Below are 26,007 nucleotides of genomic sequence, written 5' to 3'. Positions count from 1 at the left end.
CGTCCCAGATAGGCCCAGGGGTTGGCTCTAGCACACACCTGTCCCCTCTCTCCTGCTCAACCCCAGTAGCTGTCCCTGCCTGGATGGTCAGTGGTGAGCATGGCCACATGCCAGAGGCTGCGGGAGGGGTCTGGGCCCTGAGACCCCGTCAGTCCCCTCAGAGAGAGTTCAGGTGACCCTTCCTCTGCAGCTGAGATGGGGACCAGGCAGCGCCTGGCCTGGGGGCAGTTCTGCACACAGCACTCAGTGGGCACTCATGGTGCTGCTCACATCGGGCCAAGCCCAGGGCTGAGCCTCTGTGCACAGGGGCCGGGGTGCAGGTGAGGGGTGTCCACCCACTGTGCATGGGAGCCAGGGTGCAGGTGAGGGACGTCTACCTACTGTGCACAGGACTCAGGGTGCAGGCAAGGGGCGTCCATTCATTGTGCGCAGGACTCAGGGTGCAGGTGAGGGGTGTCCACCCACTGTGTGCAGCACCCAGGTACAGACAAGGGTTGTCCACCCACTGTGCGGGGGACCCAGGGTGCGGGTGAGGGGTGCCCCTCCTCTCCATGGTGCTCAGTGTGGGTGGAGCCGTCCCACCTGGGGGTGGGGACTCCCTGCCTATGCTGGGAGGACAGGCCCTGTCAGAATCACCCTGGCTGCCATCCTGGCTGGCCTCAGGTAGGGCACACAATGTGACCTGCTGGAGGAAGAGGACAGTGGGTGACTGGGGAGACAGGCCAGCCCAGGGCGAGGGACGTGGTGGCTCCTGGTGATCACTGCGGCCCTGGGCTGTGGGGTGGTTCTCCCCCCGTGCCCCAGTCTCCCCGTCTGTCAGCTGGACGCTGAGCGGTGAGTGGGGGGGGGGCAGCGTGGGGGAGCCTGTGGCAGCAGGTGGGGCCTCCCAGCTGGGCAGACCCACAGCCCAGCTAGCGTCTCTGGGCGGTGCCGGGCCTGGTGCCCCTGTGGCAGCGTGCAGCTCTCCACGGAAGGGTGGTGCCAGGGCTAAGTGCCACCTCCCTCCCTAACCCGCCATGTGACCCGGTGACTCAGCCCTGGTGTCTCGGTTACTGCATTGTGGTGGACAGACAGCAGGAAGGTGGGACACTTGGGCTCTTGGGGTCTTTGTTGCTCTCAAGACTCAGGGTCCTCCCAGCCCCTGGATGGGGGGAGGAAGAGGAGGGGGCACTCAGCCTGTCCACACCTGCCAGCTCCCTCAGCAAGGGGACACCTGTGCAGGGGACAGCCTGGGTGCCGGGCAGAGAGCTGTCGATTTGTGAGTCTGGATGTGGCACAGCCAGGAAGGAGAGAGCTTCGGCCCGAGGCCAACAGAGCCCGCACCCCAGCCCGTGTCTACCCCGTGCTGCCCAAGAATGATCCGGGCCCTGGTGGATGTCCCACTCGGAGTGCAACCAAGTGGGCCGTGCAGGGCAGAAGGGGTCTGGGGCCCGTCCTCCTCCACGTGGATTTGCATGAGGGCAGCTTGGCCCCAAGCCACCCCAGGTGGGCCTCGGGGAGCAGACGGCCCCTGGGCCAGGAGAGACAGCAGCTCGGCTCTGCCCCCTAGTCCTTGGCCCAGGGGCAGCTCTGGGCCACTGCGCTGTGCCATCCAGGGTGGGGTGGGCCTCTGCTCCCCAGGTGGAGAACCTCTTCCCTGAAGAGGGGAATTGAGTGGCTGGGTAGAGAGGACACTCCACCCTGACCCCAGCCAGCTCAGGCGCCACGGTGCAGAGCCCAGAGGCGCAGGGCAAGAGCCTGTGCCTGCGAGTTCCTCCTACGGACTCTGGCTCTTGGTCGGAGCTCACGTGTTCAGCTCAGCTTATGTGCGTCCCTACTCACCGTCCAGGGAGGCCAGCCCAGGGCCAGGGTGTTAGGTCCCCAGAGAACAGGACAGCAGGATGGGCAGAGAGTCCGGTAGGGAACTGGCTCTGAGTCCCCAGTCTGCCGTGGGCAAGCTGGAGCCCGAGAGCTGATGCCTCCATCCAGGCCCAATGACAGGAAGAGGGATGGTGTCCTTGCCCAGGCCACCAGACAGGAAGGCCCCCACCCCGCGCAGGGCTGGCCTGCCTGTTCTGTGCAGACCTGCGACTCATTAGGGCAAGGCCCACCACCTCAGGGAGAGCAGTCCTCTTTTCTCAATTTACTGATTTAAACATGAAATATGTTCCGAAACCCCTTCACAGAACACCCAGGATAAGGTTTAACCAACTCCCTGGGCTTCCCAGGCCCCAGTCAAGTGGACCCCAAATTAACCATAATACCACATGACACCAGGAGCAAGTCCCACCTCCTCTGTGGTCCCTGTCACTTTTCCTCTTGGGGCCTCTCTACAGGCCCTGGGAGGAGTCCCCCCCGGGGCTCCCGGGGCCCCGTGTGCCAGGCCCCGGGTCTTCTGCTCTGCAGTGGGTGACCCCGACCCTGGGGGTGGGGCTGGGGAGAGGTGGCTCTCGGCCCCAGGCCTCCCGCAGCCCCCAGGCACTGGACCAGCCTGCCCTGGCCACAGCCCGAGGGTGGCCAGACCCTGGACCTGCGGGCCTGCCCAGCTGCCCCAGGTCCCAAGGAGGTGTGGGCAGAAGGTGTCCTCTCTGGGCTCCGGCCCGACTGATGGGGGCTCCAGGGGACAGGGGGAGCCCCTACCCCCGCCCCAGGGGTCCTGGCCTTTCTGACCCTTAATACCCCTGTATCACTGGGGAGGCCCACGGCCAGGCCCTGCCCTGGAGGCCCCACCTCCCCAGGGCCTCTGAGTTCAGACTCCCTGTGCCCAGGGCCTCTCTGGGGGAAAGGACTGGCCACTGGGACTGGGCCGCGCTTCCTGGATGGCCTCCCTGGCTGGCCGCTGGCTCCTGCTTGGCACGCCCCGCCCTACCTGAGCCCACTGCGGTCAAGCTCCCAAGTGACTATCCCTCCTGGGTGGCCCTGCGCCCAGGTGGCCCACCCCAGCTCCTGCAGCCTGCCCCTTCCCGAGATGCAGAGCTGGCCCCCAGGCGGGGGACAGGGCTCCCCTAGAATCACCCCCCCTCCTCTGGGGGCTCAGCCTCCGCGAGGCTGCTGCTGACCACTCTGGGGCCCTCAGTCCTCCCTGCAGAGGGAGCCCTGGGTGGCTCACTGCCCGGCTGGGCAGCGTGGGCAGGACTCGAGATGAATGTCCTGTGAGACCCTCCAATCGCAGGGCAGCCACCCCGCAGCCTGCAAGGAGCTGCAGGGAGGAGCCTTTAACAGTGTCCTGGGCTGTCACCCAGCACAGAAGCACCCGCCACAGGCCAGTAGGGGGGCCCACCCAGACAGCACCACAGGCCAGCAGGGGGGACGGGGAGAGGGGACAGGACATTGCCCAGGAGGCCTCTGTGGTGACTTCTCCCAAACAGCTGGGCCTCCCGGGGGCAGGACCTGTCGGGGGCCTGGCCCCGCTCCTGGGCACACCTGAGGCCTCAGGGCAGAGCTGGCCTGAGGTGTGGGGAAGCGGTGGCCAGCTGCACCCCAATCTGCGCCCCTTCAGCTGAGGTGTTGATCTGCTGCGGTGGCAGGGCCCTGGGGCCCCTCTGCTGGCGGCGCTGAGTGACCCCGCTGGCCCACCCCACTGTCATCTCCAGCCAACCTGGAGGGCCACCCCCAGGCTGCAGCTGGCCTCCGAGCTCTGTCTCCACCGGGAGGAGTGGTCAGGGCCTGTGTGACGCGGTGGGGTCAGGCCTGCCTCGGGGACCCCCTCCACCCGGCCTCCTGTCTGGGACTCCTTCTGCAAAGGATGTGGCCAGCGGGTCGGGTGTGCCTGGCGGGCGGAGGAGCTCCAAGAGGGTGCGCTGGCCTGGTCAGGAGGCCGGGTGGACACGGGCCAGGCCCCCAGGCACGTGACTCTGCTGGGTCGGGCTGGAGGACTCCCGGGTGTGGCCCATGCTGTTCCTGAGTAGGCCGGCCACTTCCTGCCCTCCCAGGGCTCAGGCCCCCCTTGGCCATCTCTGGCCGCCTCTGGCCCCTCACCCTCCTTCTTCCTCTCAGCCCCCCAGGCTGTCTTCAGGTGCACTTCCTCCAGGGCCCGAGCAGGGCCTGAGCCCTCGGGGGTCTCTGCTCCTGACTCTGGGAAATGTGCTGGTGAGCCCCCCGCCTTGCCCAGACCAGCTGGGCGTCCCAGGCCTGTCAGCCCAGCATCTGGGCTGGAAGAGCCGTTCTGGTGCCCCCTGGGGCCCAGCCCCACATCTGGGTGCACACCAAGGTGCTCTGCAGGGGCTGCTGCTCCCTGGGGCGAGTTCTGCCCCGCTCTGATCAGACCCATGTCCCTGAGCACAGTGGCCTCCGGGAGCCGGGACAGGCTCTGTGCTCCCACGCTGTGCCCAGCTGGTGGGCAGCAAGGTTGGGAAACTGGCCACCCCCACTGCCCTCCACGCTTCCAGAGACCCTCCTGCCCCTCCCCGGCAGACGGCCACCTTCAGGCAGAACCAAGGGATTCCTGGGAGGAAAGCCCCTGGTGCCCGTCGGGCTGCCCAGGGGGCCAGGACACGGTGACTGGAGGCCAGGCTGGCCAAGCCTCCGTGAGGGCTGCCCTGGGCTGGCCACATGGCCTCCTGGGGTGGAGAGGCCTCTGCCAGGTGGGAGAGTCTGAGCAGCCCACTGCTGCCCTCCCAGGGGTGGGGGACCAGAGATGGAGGACCTGGCTGTGCTCTCCGCCTTTCCCCGCACCTCCCAGCTGGCCCTGGAGCCTCAGCGGGCAGCAGGAAAGGGAGCCTGCGGCCCTGGGAAGGGGGGCCAGGCAGTGGCTCAGGCGTGGGTGGGCTGCAGATCTGGGTGTCCAGGCCCCTGCTGCCGGGCAGGGCCACCCCCGTGTCCCAGTGAACCTCTGGAAGAGACCCACACAGACACCACCTGGACACCCAGACAGCAGGCAGGGGTTGGGGGCCATGGGGAGCAGATGCGGGGGCTCACAGGGGGCCTGTGTCCCTGCCCTCCTGCTGCCCTCCCAGCTCCGGCCTCTCCCAGGCCCACTCTGGGAAGGCCCTGCTGTCCCCACCTGGGCCCAGCCTGCAGGGGACACAGGGGCTTCAGTGGCCCAGATCAGCAGGGGGTGCACCCCCCATGGAAGCCCAGCCCCCCTGGGCCCTGCAGGGCAAGAAAAGTGCTGCCCCCAGGGCTTAGCCTGGGGAAGGGGTACAGCTCAGGGACCTGGCGGAGAGGCGCCCTGGGGCAGGGTCCTTGGAGGAAGGGCTGCGTGGGGCCCTCCCCACTCCCCACTCCCCCTCCTAGCAGGGCTCCGAGCCCACAGGCCCACCCTCCACCTCTGAGTCCCAGGGTCCCCAGCAGGTCCCCGGGCTCCCAGCCCCCAGGTGGCCCTGCCTGACGCTCGGCCCCTGCCCTCTGGGTCTTGGGAGCACCCCACGCCACCCCGTTTCCCAGGAAACCTCTGGAAGAGATCCACACATGTGGCCAAGACCCAGCGCCCATGGCCTCAGCCTGTGCCCAGAGCCACCTCTTCCAGGCTGCCCGCCCCTCCCTCCAGCCAGGTCCAACTAGGGACAAATAAAGACAGAGAGGTGGCCAGGCTGGCCAGGCCTTGTGGACCAGCAGGGAGTCTTGCTCCCGGGAGTCTTGCAGGCCAAGGAAGTGGCCTGGTGCACACTGGACAGGAAGCCACCCGCCCACCCCCAGGTCTCCCCAAGGCTGATAAGGCCAGGTGCTCCGAGGCAGGAGCTGGACAGTGGTTCCCAGTGTCCTGTGCTGCTTGCTGATGGCTGTGGCAGTGAGCCCTGCACCTAGGGAGGAGACAGGAGGGGTCTCCGTGGTTGGATGTGTGTGCCTCCAGGGGCAGCAGCTGACCACGCCCTGGCCTGGCAGGGGGAGGTCAGGCCTCACACTCTGGAGGTGGCTGGTTTGGACCTGAGCAAGGAAGGGCTCAGGTGGCTTCAGGCTAGCCCCTGGCCTGCCCGGTTGCCTGCAGACCCCCTCCTCCCGGACCTGGGCCAGAGCTGGGCAGTGTGGCCATCCATCCTCTGCCCCTTCCCTAGCCACGGCCCGGTGGCTGCCTCCTGGCCAGACTTCGTGTAAGCCCTCCTCAGGGGCCTGGGGGCCTGGGCAAGGCCCCACCCGGCAGAAACATGTCTCATCCCAGCACCACCCTCAGCCTCCGCCTCTGGCCTGCGCAGGTGAGGCCCGTCCACTCACTGTCCTTGCCCTGGGGCTCTTCCCCTCAGGCCCTGCTGAGTCCCTCCTGCACCTGGACTTTAGGATCATGAGGGCGTGGAGTGACTGGGACACTGGGTGGTGCATTGCTGGCCCTGGGCATAGGCCAGCCGTGGTCACAGAGGACAGTGGAGGCCGCTCACACCTCAGCCCTTGGTGGTCTTGGACAGGCAGAAGCCAGGCCCAGAGAGAGACCTCCTGGAGCCCTCGGCAGCCAGAGCCTGGGCTGGGGCTCCCTGGGGGGCTTCTCAGTGGGCAGCACTGGACAGGGGTGGGCAGCGCAGCTCTGCGGTTGCCCAGCCTTGGGGCTCCCAGGCTGCTGTGGCCACACCTGGCATTGGCTCCTCGTCCTCCCTCCTCCTCACCTGCCCTTCTCTCACCCTTTTTTTCTCCCTCCCCTCATGGGTGGGCTCCCACGGGACTTCTGTGGGAAGGGCAGTGGTCGGCCCAGCCTGGCCCCTCAGTCTCTGGCTGGCCGCCCTGGGGTCTGCAGTCCCTCTGGTCAACCCTGGCCTCCCACCAGCACCGAGAGGACGGGACCTCATTCTGGGCCACCGCAGGGGCTCTGCAAACACTAATTCTTTCCACCAGCTGCGAACAGGGAGCTCCCCAGGTGACGGTGGACGTCAGCCCCAGGACCATCCCTGGTCACCTCTCGAGGACCCACCCCTGAGCCGGCCATTGGGAGGGCTGGGTGTGGAAGGCACCTTCACAGGGAGCCCTCGCAGGCCACCACCCAGATCCCCCCCCAGCTCCTGGCTCAGGAGGCGCCTGCCTGTGTTCCTGCCCCGGGGCTGGCATCAGATGGTGGGGCACACTGGCACCCGAGCCTTAACAAAGGGTAAAGCAGGGACAGGGAGCGGCCAGAGTCCCCGGGGCCATGCAGAGAATGTGCTGTGCAGCCGCTAGGGCCTGGCCGAGCTCCGCCAGCTGTGGAATCAGCAAGTCCCGGCCCTGGAGAGGTGGGCGAGGGGCACTGTGGGCAGGAGGCCTCAGCAGCAGTGGGCTGGGTGTTTTCTAGCATGTCAAGGGCCCCAGTGTGGCTGGAGCAGAGTGGGTGAGACGCGGGAGCTGGGGACAGGGCACAGGACGGCATGTGTTCTGAGTAACCCGGGGTGGCCCTGGAGACAAACACCCCTCCCCCAGGTAGTGAGTGACAGTGGCCTTAGGCTGCCAGCACTGTGACGGCAGGGTGTGAGGAAGGCTGGGAGCTGGGTCTTCTGGAGAGTCCTACAGACCCAGAACATGACCCGGTGCCGCCTCCCGACTGGGCAGGCAGAGGGGATTTGAGGGCCCTGGCACTGCCTGCAGGGGTCAGCAGCAGAGCGGCTAGTCCCAGGGGCACGACCGAGCTGCAGTGTTGGGGGGTCATACCAGAGGTCAGTCGCTCAAACTCCACCTGCTGTGTCTATTGTGGGGTGAGTGGGAAGGAAGGGGAACCACGCTGGCCAGATGTCTGGATGGGAAGATTCAGGGAGGGAGGGGGAGGGATACATGGATGGATAGATGGGTGGATGGGTGGATGGATGGGAGGATGGATGGATGGATGGATGGATGGGAGGGTGGGTGGATTGATGGATGGATGGATGGAAGGATGGATGGATGGGAGGGTGGATGGATGGGTGGATGGGAGAGTGGATGGATGGATGGATGTAAGAGTGGATGGATGGATGGATGGATGGGAGGGTGGATAGATGAGTGGGTGAATGGGAGGGAGGATGGATGGATAGGAGGGTGGATGGATGGATAGGTGGATGATAGATGGGTGGGTGGATGGATGGGAGGGTGGATGGATGGATGGGTGGATGGATGGATGGATGGATGAGAAGGTGGATGGATGGGAGGGTGGATGGATGGATGGATGGATGGATGGGAGGGAGGATGGATGGATGGATGGATGGATGGATGGATGGATGATGGGAGGGTGGATGGATAGTTATTAGTTGTGTGATCCTGGGCCAAAACCCTACTCTCGCTGAAGTCAGTTTCCATGTCTGAAATGGCAAAGGTGAGGGGCTGTGCCAGGTGCCAGGTGACATGATGGGGTTAGGAAGATGCTGCCTCAGAGCCCCTCACTCTGACCCCTGGGTAGGGGCCATACAAGGTTCTGGCCACCTGGGCTGCTGTGAGTCCATCAGGCTGTGACAGAAACCCTGGCACCAGTGACATGCTGGGCCACCCTGCCTACCCCTGAAGCCCCACCTGATCCCCAAGTCTAGCAGGAAGGGCTTTGTGCATCTGGGGTCAGGCCTGTGGGAGAAAGCAGAGCCCGTGGCCAGCCAGAGGGAATGCAGGCCTGTTCCCATGCAGTTGGGCAGGGAGGGAAGGGGTCAGCTGGGGTTCCTGGGGCGTGAACAGCGGCAGGAGCAGAGCCCGAGTGTCCGCCCTGCGACGCAGGGAACTGCAGGATGACGCTCCACTTGCAGAGCTGAGGTTTCCTCTTCTGTAGACTGCGCTGAGACTTGTGGGTTTGGTGCCGTCAACGGTGCGTGCCTGGGAAGGGATGACCTTGGCCAGCTGTTCTCTCTACTCAGGTGCAGGGCTGCCAGGGCACAGGGAGGACGCTGCCTCTTGCCCACAGCTGGCCTTGGTCCAGAGGAGGCGAGACCTGAGCCCCTCCTGGACCCACCCAGCACCGACTCGCTGGAGGGCAGGGGAGCCCGGGCAGAGGCCCCTGGTGTCCTGACCTCGCGAATGCTCCTGCTGTGGGGACCCAGGGATTGTTTCTGGCCACGCTGTAGGCAGGAATGTGGCCCCCTGGGCTGCTGTGAGTCATGAGGCCACCTCTGAGCACACCCGGGCCTCGTCTCCCTGTTCAAGTGCTTTGCGGGTGGCGGCAGCGCCCCGGCCTGGCCTTCCTCGTCCTCTCTGTGGAGAGACCAGCTCTTGGCCTGTGTGACGGGTGGCCATCTCTCTGCCATGGAGTACCATCACCAAAGGGCCAGTCTGGTGGCCCAGCGTGTGTCCATGGCCCACTTGGGTTCACGTGGCTGTGGTCAGAGTCCTGCAGACCAGGGGCTTGGGAGTTCTCAAAGACATCTGTCCACGTCTGACCACGAGCAGTGGTCCTGGAAGAGCCAGCCTTGGACAAAGCCATCTGCCCGAGCGTGGCCTTCCCTGCTGCCCACCCCTGCCCACCTCCCAGCCCTCCTCGTCCTCTTCAGGGCAGCCCCCTGGGGTCCCCGAGTGTGAGGGGTCACCCCCTCACTTGGCTCCACCCCCGCAGGAGGAGACTGCGTCTGGCACCAGGCCGTCCAGCCCTGGCGCTGCCCCAGGTATCAGCACGAGTCAGAGCTGTCCTCCCCCCTGCCTTCCAGAAGCCCCCCAGCACCCACGCCATGAAGGAGGAGGCCTTTCTCCGGCGCCGCTTCTCACTGTGTCCGCCGGCCTCCACCCCGCACAAGACCGACCCCCGGAAGCTCACGCGGACCCTGCTCCTGGGCTGCGAGAATGAGCTCAGCCCAGTCAGCCCAGGTAGGTGCCAGCTGTGGGCGCATGGGGCAGAGGCCCCACGCCCTCGCAGCTGTCGAGGGCAGCAGCCCGCTCCGCTCACACCCCACGGGGGACAAAGGGTTTGTAGCTCATTAAAGGGTCTGTCAGCTGAGAGGGGACGAGCAGTCCCCAGCCCCAAGGCTCCCTGGTGTGACCTCTGGGGGCAGGCAAAGCCTTTGGGCCTGGAGACAGAGAGGGCCCCCAGAGGTCTTCTGGGGCCAGGGGAGTGCACTCGTCCCAAACATCAGCTTCAGGGACAGGCGGCCTGGGTCCTCCCTGCTGTCCTGGCTGGCTGACCCCAGCCAGCTACTGGGTCTCTCGAGCTCAGTTTGCTCATCTGTACAATGGGGACAACATTGGTGCCCATGCCCAGCCACCAGGGCCCTGTGCGCTGGCCAGGGGACAATTCAGTTCTGCTGGGCTGCCGTGCAGCTTGTGGGTGAAGCCCTGCGTACCAGGGAGCGGGCACCCTGCTGCTGCCAGCCCCACAGCCCAGCCTCCAGCTGCCCCACTCGGCCCCACCCAGTGGGGTCTCAGCTGAGTCCTGCTGCCCCATTGTGACTGCTGAGCCCAGAGAGCCCAGCCCTTCCCTCTGGAGCCCTGGGGGCCAGAAGCTGACTGTGCCTGCCCTGGAAGGACTCTCCAGATGGACCCCACCTCCACCTTCTGTGGCTGGGCAGGGAGGAGGTGTGGAGCCTTGGGGCTGGGAACTGCTCGTCCGCTCTCAGCTGGCAGATGGGGACGGGGAAGCCAAGGCCCAGAGCAGGGAGGCCTTGAGGAAGCCCCGGGGAGGCCAGGGAGCTGGATGCCAGGACTGACCGCAGCCATGTCCACTGGCCTGCATGGGGAGGGAGGCTCCGGCTGGCCGTCAGTCTCTGGGGACTTGGTCCTCAGAGTTACTGGCCCAGGCTGGGGGGGACCCAGGAACAGAGGGGCAACAGGTCCCAGGGGCAGGGCAGGGCAGTGGATGTGGACAGGCTGGGAAGAGGAGCCAGGGCCGGCCTTGGCCTGCTGGGGGCACTCCCCTCTCGGGTGCTCCAAGAGCCCCTGCGTCCTCCCTGCCCAGGACACAGCACCCCACTGCAAGTGGCCCAAGGCAGCAGTCCGGAGCATCTGCTGAGGGGACCCTGAAAGTGGAGGGGACCCCTGCTGACCCCGCTTCAGTCGGGGCATGGGTGCTGTGTGGGCGGAAGCTCCAGGGGTGCCATCCTCAGGGACAGGGACATTGTACGACCTTGAGTGGGCACTGCACCAGGACAGGCAGAACCACTTCCTCGGGTCATGGTTTTCTGGAGAGAAAGGCTCCCAGTCCCACCCTGCCCTTCCCAGGGCTTTCCTGGTTCTGGGTGTCAGTCCTCTCCCCTCCACTCCCCTCCTCGCTGCCTTTGCAGGAGGAGCCGCACCCCAGCCCCAAGGCCCACAGCCAGGGGAGTGGGCAGGGCCTTCCGGCCTCGGGCCTCCTCTGCAGCCACCCGCCTTCCTCCTGCCCGTAAATGCGGTCTCAGAAAGAGCGTCAGAGCAGGGAGCCAGGGCTGGGCCACCTCCCCAGGGCCAACCCAGACCTAAGGGCCTCCCTCCTCCCCCTCAGCCCAGCTGCGCTGGGACCCAGGACGCTGTCCCACCCACTCCCTCAGTTCCAGCACTGGGGCTGATGGCATCCATCAGAGGGACACATGGCCAGCACCCTGGACCCAGCCTGCCTGTGAGCCTGGATACTGTGCTGTTCCTCTGAGGACTGAGGGCCACGTAGACCCGAAGTCACCACCACACCAGGCCCAGGGCCCCCGGGTTCCGCCAGCCCCTCCCCGCTCCCTCCCTGTGGTCACAGCCAGATCAGAACCCTGGGTCCTCCCGGGGCGGATGCCTGCTGGATTCCCTGCACCCCTGGAGCAGAGTCCTGTAGCCACTACCTCAGCTGGCTCCCTGCCCCTCCCAACCGGCCGGGCCCCTGCACCCCTGGGAGCCTGGCCCCGTTCCCTCCTCACCCTCTGCTCCTTTGCAGGGAAGGACATGGAGCCCAATGGCCTGTCACTGCCAAGAGATGAAGAGCCCCCCACCTCGGGCTCCACCGCCAAGGTGCCACCGGTAAGAGCCCAGCAGTGGGAGGACCCGGGACAGGGCGCCTGCTCAGGGACAGCAGGTGCTGGCTGAGCCTGCCAACCCCCATCCAGGCCAGGGAATGGGACACAAATCCCAGGCTGCACAGCTCTGTTCACGCCACCTTCCTGGTCACGCCACCTTCTTGTTCACACCACCTTCTTGTTCACGCCACCTTCTTGGCATAAATGGGCCACCTGAGAAGAGATGTGAGCTGGCGGGGCTCCAGAAATGCCCATGAGAGGTGGCCGAGCCCCTCTGTGCCCCGTGTGAGGTGCATGTGGGGCCCCAGCCTGGCCCTCCTCTCTGCGGGCATGAGTGCCAGAGGCGTCGACGCATGCTCCCTGCAAGCTCTAGCTGGCAGGACCTCTGTCCAGGGGCAGAGGGGACTGGCACCAGCACACCCCTCCTTCTCCCAAAGGGCTCGAGGGAGCTCTGGCGGTTCTTGGTCCTGACGATGGGTGGGGCCACGGAGTCAGAGACCGTCCTTCACCTGTGCTGGCCTCAGGGAGTGGTGTGACTTCAGTGAGGGCCTGGCTCCTCTGGGAGCCCCTTCTCGGCTGTCACACTGCAGTTAATGATGTCCCGGTGGGCCCCCGTGTCGGCCTGGGGACAGCAGGCCAACCTGCCATCTCCCTGAGCCCACGCCTGCCACCCCTGACACGTGGCTGTGTGCTCACTGGCGTTTCTTGGCTATTCAAAACTTTGATCAGTGGCAAAGGAGACATGGCCTAAGATCTCCCCTCACAACCAGGTCTCGGGGCACAGTCCAGGGGCGCAGGCACACTCCCCGGCCACGCAGTCGTCGCCACTCCACCGCTAGAACTTGCTCATCTCCCCAAACTGGGACTCTACCCCACCCGCAGCCCCTGCCCTCTCCTCCTCCCTGACGTGGACGGGAGGGTCCTTGGGCCTCGTGGAAGCGGGCCCTGCGGTGCGGCCTCTGTGGCTGGTGCTGCCCTCGTGCTGCAGGCTGCCCAGGTGGTGCAGCTGAACGGATGCCCTTCCTTTTCCAGTGCCCTGTAGGATGGGCGCTCCGTCTGTCTGCCCTCAGGCGACGGGCACTGGGTTGCTTCCTCTTGTTAGCCGTAATGCGCAGAGCTGCTAGCGACGTCCGTGGCCAGGTATTCTGTGAGTACCAGGCTCCATGCTTTGGAGTGCGAACCTAAGAGTGGAATTGCTGGGTCACGAGGAACTCTGTAGCAGTATGAATTCTAAGAACCCCAGCCTTAACCCTCGAGGGACAGGGGCGCTGCCCCCTCCAGCAGTGTGCACCCTCACACCCTCACCAGCCGACACTCCAGATTTTCTATTCTGTTTCCTTAAAACACACATGATGGCATCCTGGCGCAGTGCCCAGTGGTGTCTCGTTGTGTCCGGGTTCCCTGGCGCGTCCCGATGCCCGGTGTCTCTGAGCTCCTTGACCAGCTTGCGTATGCTCTTTGGAGAAAGGTCACTGTTAGTCCTCTGCCCGTCTTTGATCGGGTTGTTTGTCTTTTTGCTGTAGGGTCAAGAGCTTTCGATGCATTCTGACCCGAGGCCCCACGCTGTACATTGTTCTAAATTGTAATTTGAGTCGCTTTTGTAGGTTGCGAGGTTCCATCCGGACTATGAGGTTCCTGGTTCTGAGCAGCCTTTCTCGTTTCTCAGGGTGCCCTGTTATTGCACCAGGCCTGACTCTCAGTGGCACACGGGAGTGACCAAAGGGCCCTGCCTGAGGTCAGGGTGCCCAGCACAGCCCACAATCAGGAGGAGTGGGCAGCCCTCTCTGCAGAGCTCAGCAGGAGCTGCAGCGCAGCCTGAGTCCCTTTGCCCAGCAGGGAGTCGGGGAAGCGCCTCCCCTGCCTGCCCCCTTCCCATTACCTAAACCCAGCACAGCTGCCTTCAGCCCAGTGGTAGAAAGCTGGGTGGCAGGGGAGTGCCAGCAGGTTCGCAGATCATGGGACTTGCTGAGCCCCCAGCTGCCAGTGCTGAGACACTGAGAGATGCAACTGTCCCCAAGGTGGTCACTCTGGACAAAGACATCTGACTACAGAAATGGCCATGTGACTGAAGCTGCCAACATCCTGGGCAGGTTTGGGGCACTATGTGTCACCAGGAGATGATGCCAGCAGGTCACTCAGAGCTGAGGTCCTGTGGGCAGGTGACTCAGGGCAGGGGCTGCCCAGCAACAGGGAAGGGCATCCCCAGGTGGGGAACAACATGCGCTAAGTCAGCCGAGGGCGCCGCGCCCAGACCTGGCTCAGAAGACTCCTCGGAGCAGAAACAGGCTCTCATCCATCAGCCTGGGCTCTCCAGAGGCCTGTCACCTGGCCAAGGTCTGCATACATCCTTAACTCAAACGCTGCGTCCAGGGCAGAGCCCTCAGGAACCCCTCCTGCCGCCCTTTCTCCCATGATCTGGAATGGTCTTTTGGCTAAGTGGGTGCAGCCCTGGAGTAAGACTGCTGGGGTTCAATCTCAGCTGGGCCCCTTCTCAACCGTGACCTTGGGCAGGTTTCTGAATCTCTCTGTGCCAGTCTCCTCCTCTGCAGAACACAGATAATAACAGTGGCCTGAGCTGCTGTATTTAACACTCATGGTCACAAAGCCGGGCACCCCACCCCTCTCCACCCCTTGCCCTGGCCGCCTCGTCCACTTGTAGGTGGCTGCCCCTCTCTCAAAGAGCCAAACAATCGTATTGTTCCTAAACCCAGTGCCTAAGGCAAGCCTGGCACAGTGTTGTCCAGGTGTCCACTGGACGATTCAAGTCCACCCCATCCCTTACTGGCCCCTCAGGCTTGGGTGCTGCCTCACCTCTCCCTTCTTGGCTTCCTGTCCACCAAGTGGGATGAAATGGGTCCTGCCCCATGGGTCGATAGAGCTTGGGTGAGTGCAGCAGTCCTCTCCCTGCAGTTTGTTTTCCATGTTTTCAGTTACCCATGATCAACTATAATCTAAAAATACTAAATGGAAAATTCTAGAAATAAACAATTCATTTGTTTTAACTTTGCAGTCTTCTGAGTACAGTGACAAAATCTCCCACCATCCTGCTCCATCCTGCCTGGCATGTAAATCATTCTTCGGCCAGTGTATCCATGCTGTATATACTACCTGCCCGTTAGTCACTTAGTAGCTGTGATCTGACACAGAGAGGCCACATTCACATAACTTTCATTCCAGTAAGTTATTATCAGGGTTCTGATTTATTTTTAGCGATTGTTAACCTCTTACTGTGCCTGACTCCTAAGTTAAACATTATCATGGGTACAGATGTAGAGGGAAACACAGCACACACAGTCTTTGGAAGTATCCAGTTTCAGCATCTGCTGGGGACATTTGGACATACTCATCACAGACAAGGGAGACAATGGCACAGACAGAGCATCGGAATGGGGCCTGGCATGTCTGAGTGGACAAAGCCTCCGCTCTGTACCCTGTGCCCTTCTCCATCTCCCTGCTGTTCTGAGCAGCCCAGGGCGAGGGTCCACCCTTCCTGCCTGAATGGAGACTCTCTCCACAGTGGACAATTCCTTTGCCCTAGAAGCTCCAGAAGGTGCTCCCTAGCACCCCCAGGCACCCAGCATAGAGAGCAGAGCAGGGCAGCAGGTTCTCCTAGAAAGATGGACAGCGGGGCTCTCGAGCGTCCCTGCCTGGGGTCCTACTGCAGCCCTCCACACCGCTGTCCCAGGAGGCCGCCACGGGCGTGGAGATGCGTGACCTGGCTGTGTGCCAGGAAAACTGTGGACATGAAGTTTGAATTTCAGGGAACTTTTATGTCTCACAAAATAATGTTCATTTGGTTTTTTTTCTTAACCACTTGCAATTGTGGAACCTGTTCTTGGCTTGCAGGTGCACAGTGGCAGGTGACAGGTAGGAGTCAGCCTTTCCCAAGCCTGCGTCCACTTTCCCTACCAGACCTCAGCTTCCCTATCTACAGAGGGACTCTGGCCCCTTCCAGCCCCAAGGTCCAGGATGGCTGCTCTGGGCCAGCAAGCCAGCTGTGGCCTGGGCTGGGCCCCGCCTGTGGCCATGGGCAAGACCTGGGCATTGGCCCTCCACACAGCAGCTTCCAGAGCATGGGGCACCCCCAGTGCATGGCCGCCCTGCACATGTCAGCCCCGACCAGAGGAAGGGCCACGGCCATGGCCGAGGAGCAGATGTCCCGAGCACCCCGGGGGCAGGAAAGGGGGCTGCTCTTCCAGTGGATGGATGAGCCCCAGAGCTTGTCCCCCAGCTCACAGCTGCCGCCACACTCCCCTCTGCAAACCCCACCCTTGGCGCCTGGCCACCTGGCTCAGGGGTCTCCTGGCTGCCTCTTCCCCCAAACCTGCCCCTGATGGCCCAGGAGTTTCTTCAGCCTCTGACTGGTCCCATGTCCCCTCGTGTGCCCAGGTGGTGGATCCCATCTCCTCCTCGCCGTGAATTCAGCGCAGGTGCCTGGGAAGGGCTTGCCAGGGTCAGCTTGTTCTATCTCCCTGGCTGGCCAGATGGAGGGTGCTGGACCATGAGGGCAGGAAGCACTTCTCTCCAACCTCTGTGTCCTGCCCCTGCCCACCCCGGCCCTCCACAGCTGCACCCCAAGGCCCCCCACTCCCAAGTGTCTCTCTTGCAGGCAGAGAACAGACTGTGCAATGGGTCTGACAAGGAGTGTGTGTCCCCGATGTCCAGGGCCTCCAGGAAAGAGACCCTCAAGGTGGGCCCGGGCCCTGGGAGGGGCGGGGCCTCTCAGCTGGCACCTCAGAGGGGGGCCCCCGAGGCTGGGAGAGGCTCCCCGTCTGCCAAGGGGAGGGGCACCTGCACCCCACCACCCCAGGCCTCCACCTGCTCTCCTTTTCCTGCGTGGCCTTCTCCTGGCCCCAGACTGGACGGTGGGAGGAACCGGGCAGCGGGGACCATCCCCCGTGACCGCCCACCGGTGCTCCCGGCTCAGGCGCAGAAGGAGACCTACCGAAAGGAGAAGAAGCGCGCGACGAAGCAGCTCTTCAGTGCCCTCACAGATCCCAGCGTGGTCATCATGGCCGACAGCCTCAAGGTGGGCGGCCCAGCGGGAGCTCCCGGTGGGGGGTGGGAAGGCTGTGGCCACTCGGGAGACCATCGGCATGTGTGGTGTCCTGGGGCTGCCATGTGTGGTTTAAAGCAATAGAAATCTATTTCCTCATAGTTCTGAAAGAAAAAGTCCAAAACCAAGGTGCCCGCCAGGCCCTCCAGGTCCCGGGGGAGGGTCCTTCCTGCTCCTTCTAGCTCCAAGTGCCCTCGACTTGTGACCACATCAGCCTACTCCCTGCCTCCGTGCTCACAGGCCCACCCTCTGGGTCTGCCCCTCTTCCTGTGAGGACACCAGTCACTGGCCAGGCCCCTACTCCAGCCTGCTCCATCCGAGTTCTCTCGGTGGCACCCGACAGAGGGGGGCCCCGGTCTGCTGGTCGAGGCCTCAGAGTCCTGGGGAGGGACCATCACCCTGGCCTCCAGGAGAGCGCCCGGGCTCAGACCTCCCCAGGGCACTCAGCCCTGAGCCTGCACTTCCCTGTCCACACAGTGAGGGTCAGAGACCCCATGCAGCCCCTGGGAGCAAGGGAGACAGGTGGGCCGCGTCCACCCACAGGCAGGATGGAAGCTAGGTACTGCCCCGACCAGCCGTTAATTCAGAAATCAGGGGCGACTGGGTGAAGAAAAGACAGACACACACATAGAAGGAACAGCGGGGCCAGGTGGCGGCCAGGCTCTGACCGAGTCTGACTGACCCCTAACCAGCTCATCGGAAGGCTGTGGGAAGGTGTCAGCCAAGCGGGCCGACTGAAGGACGCAGGATGGGCGGATATTAGGGTCATCTTGTTAGACTCAGAATCCTCTGTTCCTGGGGGTTGGCGTCTGAACTCAAGGCCTCGACTGATCACTCTGAGCCTTGGCACAGAGTGTCCTTAGGCCGGCGTCACCCTAGCAACTGAGCCTTCGTGACCTGCACCCCTGCACAGGCAGTTCCCAGGGCTGCGCGGCCACGAGTCAGACGTGATCCAGATCGCCGCTCTCCAGGAGGTGTGGTGCGAAGGCCGAGTTAGAGAGAGAAAAGAGCTGACAGCTGGCTTACAAAGCTCAGAATGCCAAGTCACCACTCTGCTAGTTCCCCCAAGACCCTGGGACCTCCTTGACCTTGAACTTGACCTCCATGAACCTCGCCAGCGCATCTGTCCCCAGTTTCTCTAGATTTCTTTGAGTCTTCCATCACTTAAGTTCCCCCTTTGAGAAACTGGAGGGGACCCTGCCACACCCCAGGGCCACCTGAGCTCTGCTCTGAGTTCCCAGCTTCAGCCATGCTGCCCCAGCCCTGCCAGGGCACGTGGTGGGCACCCCCAGGAGTGGGGGTCAGCCCTGCACTCAGAACACGCAGACAGCCCCCATCAAGCCATCGAGATGCCCTGGGGGCAGCCTGAGTGGGCAGAAGTGACCATAGTGCCCCTCCTTGCAGATCCGTGGGACCCTGAAGAGCTGGACCAAGCTGTGGTGCGTGCTGAAGCCTGGGGTGCTGCTCATCTACAAGACGCCCAAGGTGGGCCAGTGGGTGGGCACCGTGCTGCTGCACTGCTGTGAGCTCATCGAGCGCCCCTCCAAGAAGGACGGCTTCTGCTTCAAGCTCTTCCACCCACTGGACCAGTCAGTCTGGGCCATGAAGGTACTGCTGGGCGGGAGGGGACACCCTGGGCAGGGGAGAGGGGACACCCTGGGCAGGGGAGAGTGGCCCCATAGGGTCAGGAGGCTCCTCCTGGGGTCACAGTGGGACACCACTGCCAGCTGCAGAGGCCTCCAGCAGATCTCATAACTTCTCTGAGCCTCATGCAGGGCCAGGGACCAGATAGGCCATGGCCCTCCCCACAGAACCCTTGGTGGCCTCAGAGGCTGTACCCCTCTAGCCCAGACCTCAGCCTCGTAACGGGGCTGCCCAACCCAGGACCAGCAGGGCCAGGCTGCCTGGGGAAACCCAGGACGCCCAGTCGAGTTTGAATTTTGGGGGAACCAGTTTTTAATGAAGACTCCTCGACTTGGGATGAGGTCACACCCAGATGACCCATTGTAAGTTGGAAACACGCAGGTTTACACTGTGCTTAACACTCCCAGTCACCACGGCTCAGCTCACCTGCCTGCGCTCAGAACACGCAGCAGCCTACAGTTGGGGGAGACACCCCAGCACCCAGCCTGCTGAGTGTCCCGTGGGTTGACCACCGCGTTCTGAGCGTGGGACACAGTGGCTATATGAGCGTGCTTGCCCGCCACCATAAAGTCAAAATATCGTACGTTGAAACCGTCTTAATAAGTGTATTCCGTGGGCTGGACACACCCTACAGAGCTCTTCAGAGCTCTTCATTATTTCTTTGAGATTCGGATTCAGCTGGGCATCCTGGTTTTGCAGGATTCTGACCCTAACTCAGGAAGCTCATAGCTGGAGAGCGAGGGCGAGAATCCCCGCCCATCCGTCTCTCTCGCTGCCTGCCAGGTCTTCCTGGCCAGGTGCCTGACCCTGCAGGTCTCTGCCTCTCCAGGGCCCCAAAGGTGAGAGTGTGGGCTCCATCACACAGCCCCTCCCCAGCAGCTACCTGATCTTCAGGGCCGCCTCGGAGTCGGACGGTGAGTCCCCTCTGCCTGTCTCCTGGGTGCCTGCCGGAGGAGGGGCCCTTGTCGGGTGTGAGCCAGGTGTAGGTGAACACGGTTCAGGCCTCCACTATCCCCCAACCAGAGGTGAAGTCATGGAGCAGGCCCAGGCTTGGCACCAGACAGGCCTGGCTCACATGGTACCTCCCCGAGCCTCGGTGTCCCCATGGGTACAGTGTGACTCATACTTATCACCTCAATATCATGGGACTCCAGGGACCTCATTAGAGCACATGGCAGTCACTCAGCTCCACACCCTGCTGACAACATGGACCGTAGGTCCTACTATCATCTTCCACGTCTGACAGTGAGGAAACAGCACAGGCAGCCCCCCGGCAAGACAGCACCTGAGCCCAGACAGAGCGTGAGCCCCCGACTCCACACCGTCTCCTTCAGGCGCCCTGACGGCAGCTCTCACCGCTGCAGCCACAGCTGACCCTGGAATTAGTGATGATTTCCTGCAGTGACCACCCTCTGATGGGGGTGGCCACCCATCTGCGCCCTCAGGGCTGGCCCCTGCGGCCACACCCTCACAGTAGGCAGTGCCCAGCCTAGAAGCCGTAGCCCTCTGGGTCCAGCCCCTCAGTCTTGACTGTGGGCAGTGTCCTCCACACCAGTGCCACATCGCCCCCTGGTGGTCAGTGCCACATCTACGTTCCCCAGCTGTCCCAAGTCCCTTCCGTATTGGATCATTGTGGGATCCCACCTGGGCCCTGGGGTGGACAGGGTGGCCTGTGCCTCATGCACCTGCAGCTCTGAGGGGGAGGTGGGCAATGAGCCCTCAGACCAGGAGACCAGGGAAGACGGTGCCCAGCCCTGATGGGCAGAGGGCCGCAGTGGGGAGGAGGAGTGTCCCCAGCCCCTGTGGGGTTCGGGTGGCCTCTGGAGGAGCCGGAGGAGGCCTTGTGTGGGCATGGCGTCTGGGGTACTGAGTCCCCAGGGGCAGCCCTGAATGCGTGTTCAGGCCCCACCCAAGTCGGCGCCCCCCCTCCCCCCACCCCAGGCTGCTCCATGATGGCTCACCAGGCTGGGGGGCTCTGTTCCAACCCAGCCTGCAGTGAACCCCAGAAGCACCCCAGATGTCCCCTGGCAAGAAGAGCAGCTCCAGAGAACCAGGAGCCACCATCCTGGTGGGTCCCTCCCCTGAGTTGCCCAGACTGGCCCCAGGGAGGCCCGAGCAGGGTCCATGAGCAGCAGTCAGGGAACGTGCCTCCAAGAGCAATGCCAGGTCCCTCCAGAGGGACCTGTCCCCAACCTGCCTGGTCCCATGGGCCCCCAATTGTCACGCTGCTTTGAGCCGTCATGTATAGGCCACCCCAGGATGCTCTTGTGAGTGGAAGGGCCGCTCTCAGGGTTCACACCAGGACACCGGGTGCGACCTGGGTGGACGCACGTCCCCTAGTTGTTAACACTTGGGGATCTGAGACCACCCTCCGCCAGGAAGGCAGCAGACAATGAGCAAGAGCCCTTTCCCACCCTTTGCTGTCCACAGCTTCGTCCCTGTGGCCTGGGCAGTGGCTCCTCCACAGCACGGTCCTGCCCACCTCCACCCTCCTGCCCACCTCCACCCCTCCTGCCCATGTTCCCAGCCAGCAGGAGCCCCAGGGCACCCGGACCTGCAGCTCCTGGCAGGGGCCCTCATCCCACTCCACCTGGGCACACCTGCAGGTGGACCCTCTGGGCACAAGGCCAGCTCTGGGCCGTCACCTGGGTCCCTCACATCCTGGCCTTGGCCCCTGCCTGCGACATGAGTGCACGGAAGGGCACAGCCGTTGAGGTTCTCTGAAGAGCTCCTTGAGGCCTACTCAGAAGGCCAGGGCCACATGGACTCCTGGTGTCCATCCCCTCCGTCCCCCACCACAGGCCCCAGACCGAGGTCCCTGTGGGAGGCAGGACAGAGGGATGGGAGGAAGGTGGTCTCCTGTTGGGGGTCGGGGGGCCACGGGAGGTTCCCAGAGGGGAGCACGCTGGACCCCTTGGTGAGGGCAGCGGCTCCCTGTGTCCCCAGGGCGCTGCTGGCTGGACGCCCTGGAGCTGGCCCTGCGCTGCTCCAGCCTGCTGCGGCTGAGCGCCTGCAAGCAGGGCCACAACAGCGAGCCGGGGTCCTCGCCCGACGCATCGCCATCCTCGCTGTCCGGACTGCCAGGCTCAGCCGCCGTCCACCCAGACCAGGACCTGTTCCCGTGAGCAGGGTGGGGCGGGCAGGGGCGGGGTCCCCTAGGTGGGGGCAGGGGAGGAAGCAGACCTCCAACGGCACAGGGAGTCCACGGAGGGGGAGGCCCTGTCCCTGCCGGGCCCCAGAGGCTCAGCCCCTTCATTGTGGGATGGGGGCTCCGGGGTCCGGCGGGGAGCGGGGTGGAGGCCGCCCGGGGAGGGCTGTGTGGGCTGGGGCTGGCCTGTGACCAGGTGCCACCTGCACCCCATCCAGGCTGAGTGGCTCGTCCCTGGGGAGCCCCCTGGAGCAGGATGCCTTCTCGGACAAGTCAGAGAACGCCGAGGACTCCGGGCCAGAGACCCAGGACCCCGGGCCAGAGACCCAGGACCCCAGCCCCAAGACCAACGGGAGTGGCAGCGACCAGTCTGAGAGCCCCGGGGGGCCCCGCAGGGGGACCACCTACGTGGAGCAGGCCCCCGAGGAGCCCGGGGAGGTGAGAGCCGCCCTCCTCCCTGGGCAGGGGCAGTGCCAGGTGGGTGGGGGTCCAGGAGGGTCTGCCGTGCTCCTTCCCCGGGGGACACTGCCTCTCCTAAGAGGCCCTCCCTCCCGGCCGGCCCTGCTGGTGTGTGGACACAGGGACGTGGCAGAGTCTCCTGCCCCCAAGGAGCAGCCCGGGCTGGAAGGCACCGTGTGAGAGGACAGGGGCTCGGGAGGGACCCTCGACATCTGCTGGGTGATGAGCAGGATGAGGGCTCTGTGTGTACCTGGACGCTGCCACTCTGGCCACTTCCCTGCCCTGGGGAGACGGTCATGGGCCAGGTGGCCCTGGGCTGCCCCCTAGCCCAGGTTCATGGCAGCAGGAAACAGGCCACAAACCCACTGCTGTGGTTAGGACTGGGGTGTCCCCAAAGCCCAGGTGCTGAAGGCTTGGTCCCCAGCTTGGTGCTTTTGGGAGGTGGGAGAATCCCTATCAGGTGGGGCCCAGAGGGAGGACTTTAGGTCATTGGGGGGAGTGTCCCCAAAGGGGATTGTGGGATCCATCTCTTTCTCTTTCACTTCCTGTGAGCAGCTGGATCAACCACGCACTTCTGCCATGGTGTACCCCCTCGTCACAGGTCCAAAAGCAGCAAGGCCAACAAGGGCAAAATCTCCCAAACTGTGAACCCAAATAAACCTTATTTCTTTACAAGTTGATTATCCTAGGTATTTGTCATAGTAACAGGAAACTGACTAACACACCCACAGAGGACCCAGGGAGCTGGTGAGGAGAGTAAATGGGAACAAGGCTTATAATGGGGTAGAGAGTGCCTTGGAGGGTGGGTGGTCATGGGGTTTCTTTGAAGACCTGAATAACAAGAGGGAGAGTGGCATTCCAGGCACAGGGGCCAGGAGTGCAGGAGCCCAAGCAGGAGTACTGTCAGCCCCCACAGGAGTGCTCCTATGGAGGACAGAGCTGGACGGCTTGAATTGCCACAGCGAGATGCCGTGGGCAGGTGGTGTGCCTCAGTAAGTGGGAGCCCAGAGGAAGGACACCCAGGATCCAGGCCTGGAATGGGCAATGGGGTGGGTTGAAGAAGCCAAGCTTTGCTGAGGACCAGGTGCTGTCAGGACTGGACCTCTACAGCCATTCCCGTCCAGGTGGAAAGAAAGTAGCAAGGCTAAGGCTGTGGTAGGTAGCATAGACCCTGGCGTAGCAGGCAAAGGGATTGGGGTCCTTGTTACTGTTTAGGACAGTGTCTCTGATTGGCCATTTCCTGTTGCTATAACAAAACACCTGAGGTTGGGTGCTTTAGAGAGAAAAGAACTTTATTTAGTTCACAGTTTGGAGACTGGGCAATCTGGAATTGGGCGGCCCTGATTTGGCCTTTGCTGAGGGCCCCTGTGACAGTGTCACCTGGTGGATGGCCTCATGGGGGAGCAGAGTGAGAGGAGCGGTCACATGCAGAGACAGGAAGAGAGAGAGCAGGGAGGGGCCAGGCTTGCTTGTCCCCCCAGACCCTCTCAGGAGCCACTAAGTGCAAGGCCAGTGTCGCCCCTTCCAGGGACCTGCTGCCTTGGTGGACCCCATGCTTGACCGGGTCCCAGGGGCACTCCACACGCAGACAGAGCAGTCTCCTTCTGGTCTTGCTCCACCGTGGACAGAGCGGCCTTGCCTGACGTAGTGTCCTGTGGGATCGCGTTCGCCAAGGCCTTCCTATGGGGTGCGCGGCTGGGCACCTGCCTGTGCCCGGGAGCAGGAGGGTGACAGGGAAGCACCCACGGCCAAGTGTGGGGGGGGCCTGCAGGGAGGAGCCCTGGGAAGCTGGCCGGGATGGGGGCAGGGAAGGGAGCCACTCCGCCCTCCAGAGTGGACTGGGCAGGCCCCAGCTGGACGGGGTGCCACTGCGAGGCGGGCACTGGGAGAAACAGTGGGCAGGAAAGGGCGTGGACGGAGGTGTGGCCTGTGACGACTGGGTCCCGGGAGGCGCTGCCTCGCGAGTCGGGCTCCGTGGCGAGAGCCCGCTGCGCACTGCAGCTCTGCGCTGTGCCAACCGTCCTCCGTCAAGGGCCAGAACTTTACAGTAACTTTAAAATACTCTTTGGAAGTGGAGGAGCAGCTGCCTCACAGGGCAGCCGAGGTCCCAGGGGCCAAAGCCTCTCTGCTGGACCGTGAGCTCCTCCCTCGTGTGGGACGGTCACTGAAGTTCCAACAGCCCCGTCTGGCCAGGCCCCACCTGGACTCAGGGGAGGGCCCAGGTCTGCCAGGTGGAGCAGCAGCCCAGCGGTGGAGGGATGAGAGCAGCCTTCATGGGCAGCTGTGCCCTCCAGGCAGGGTGGGCGTGTCGGGAAGGGGAAGGGGCAGGGCTGCAGGGCCGGGGTCTGGAGGCTGCAGGGCCAGGCCGGGCGTCCACACCAGTGGTGGACAGGTGCAGCCCGCACACCTACTCGGCCTGGGACGGTGTCTCCCACCACCCCGCGCCCTCCCTCCCTGGGGTCACAGAGCTGACCCCAGGCCCTTTGCTGCAGCTGGATGAGGAGCCCCAGGTGGAGCCAGTGTCGGAGGAGAACAAGGGCCTCATATGGGTGCTGCTGCGGCAGCTGCGGCCGGGCATGGACCTGTCCCGCGTGGTGCTGCCTACCTTCGTGCTGGAGCCCCGCTCCTTCCTCAGCAAACTCTCGGACCACTACTGCCACGCCGACCTGCTCTCCAGGTGCGCTGCGGCAGGGGAGAGGCCCGGGGGCGGGAGGGGCCCAGGCGCAGGGGCCCACAGGGTGCAGGGGGGCAGGAGCACCCGGGGCGCCCTGGACGCTGCCAGGGCCAGCAGTTCTCTCTGAGGCCCAGCGTGGGGTGGAGCCGGCGCTGCTGGTCACTTCCAGGGGGCATTCCCCGGGTCAGGGCTGCCTGGCATGGTGGTGGGTCCGGCGCCTCAGGGTCCAGGTGGCCTGCAGGTGGCTGCGGTAGCTCAGTGGGGGGAGTTGGGATGGTCGAGAGTGTGGTCAGGGGAGGGGGTGGCCAGGGACCCTGGGCAGACTCAGAGCCCCGCCTCCCCATGGCAGGGCTGCCCGGGAGGACAACGCCTACGGCCGCATGAAGCTGGTGCTGCGCTGGTACCTGTCTGGCTTCTACAAGAAGCCCAAGGTGAGCCTCGCCGAGTCCCGCGTCCCCCGGCCTGGACGTCCTGGCTGCCCCCGTGGCTGAGGTCCAAGTTAGAGGACAAGGCCTGAGTCCCCACAGAGAGTCCCCTGTGCTGCTCAGACCAAGTCCCAAGTCGGTACCCATCCCCTGAAGGATCCACCCCGGGGAGCTAGCCTCAGGTGCTGGAGGTGCCACCGGGCACTGGTACCAGCAGACCCAGTGTGCCCAGAAGTCCTAGCCACGGGATCATCTCAGAACCGCAGCCAGGACTGGCCGAGCTGCCTGGTGCAGGGAGGGCCGGGCAGGGCGCAGCTCTGCCACTCCCGGCTCCACAGGTCACCCGATGGACACTGAGACTCTAGTTCCACTTTTCATGGCACAGATGGAGACACTGAGGCCCGGAGAGGGGAAGGGACCAACTTGGACCCCCACGGCAGGCTGGCTTGGAGCCGGTCTCCCTGCCCCCCATGCCCCCCACGCTCAGCTTTGAGGGGGCCATTCAGGCTCTGCACCCAGGTCCAGGCGGAGTGACTCATTCAGGGTCCTGAGGACACCCCGAGGCTGTCCCCCAGCACTGGGGGGTGCTGTTCCCTTTTGCTGGCGGCAGGCCAGGCCCCTTTGAGAATCGTGGGCAGCCCCCACACGGTCCCCCGGTCCGCGTGGCCAGCCCTGCGGGGCCCTCCCACCTCCTCCCCATACGGCCTCGTCCTGCAGGGAATCAAGAAGCCCTACAACCCCGTGCTGGGCGAGATGTTCCGCTGCCGCTGGATCCACCCTCAGACGCGCAGCTGCACCTTCTACATAGCGGAGCAGGCAAGGCCCCCTCTGGGCAGGGAGCCTGGGCGCTGGGAGGTGCAGGGTGGCCCTGCATGCGGTTC

At 64.1% G+C, this 26,007-nt stretch overlaps 1 protein-coding gene across 1 annotated transcript in view; it reads left to right on the top strand.

Annotated features, from left to right (window-relative positions):
- Window positions 1-26,007, top strand: part of LOC113198539 (oxysterol-binding protein-related protein 5) — a 46,454-nt gene that overhangs the window by 16,583 nt on the left and 3,864 nt on the right. Inside the window, exons 2-12 of the mRNA XM_077796851.1 lie at window positions 9,465-9,621; window positions 11,642-11,724; window positions 16,330-16,410; window positions 16,648-16,749; window positions 18,181-18,384; window positions 19,250-19,334; window positions 21,367-21,541; window positions 21,787-22,006; window positions 24,520-24,704; window positions 25,051-25,132; window positions 25,844-25,942. Of these exons, the coding sequence (XP_077652977.1) occupies window positions 9,486-9,621; window positions 11,642-11,724; window positions 16,330-16,410; window positions 16,648-16,749; window positions 18,181-18,384; window positions 19,250-19,334; window positions 21,367-21,541; window positions 21,787-22,006; window positions 24,520-24,704; window positions 25,051-25,132; window positions 25,844-25,942 (1,452 nt within the window). The 5' untranslated portion in view covers window positions 9,465-9,485. The remainder of the gene's footprint in view (window positions 1-9,464; window positions 9,622-11,641; window positions 11,725-16,329; window positions 16,411-16,647; window positions 16,750-18,180; window positions 18,385-19,249; window positions 19,335-21,366; window positions 21,542-21,786; window positions 22,007-24,519; window positions 24,705-25,050; window positions 25,133-25,843; window positions 25,943-26,007) is intronic.

This window comes from Urocitellus parryii, chromosome 4, assembly GCF_045843805.1.
Source record: "Urocitellus parryii isolate mUroPar1 chromosome 4, mUroPar1.hap1, whole genome shotgun sequence".
NCBI lineage: Eukaryota > Metazoa > Chordata > Mammalia > Rodentia > Sciuridae > Urocitellus > Urocitellus parryii.
The sequence above is the reverse complement of the archived record's forward strand: the minus strand, read 5'-3'. Positions and strand labels throughout refer to the sequence as shown.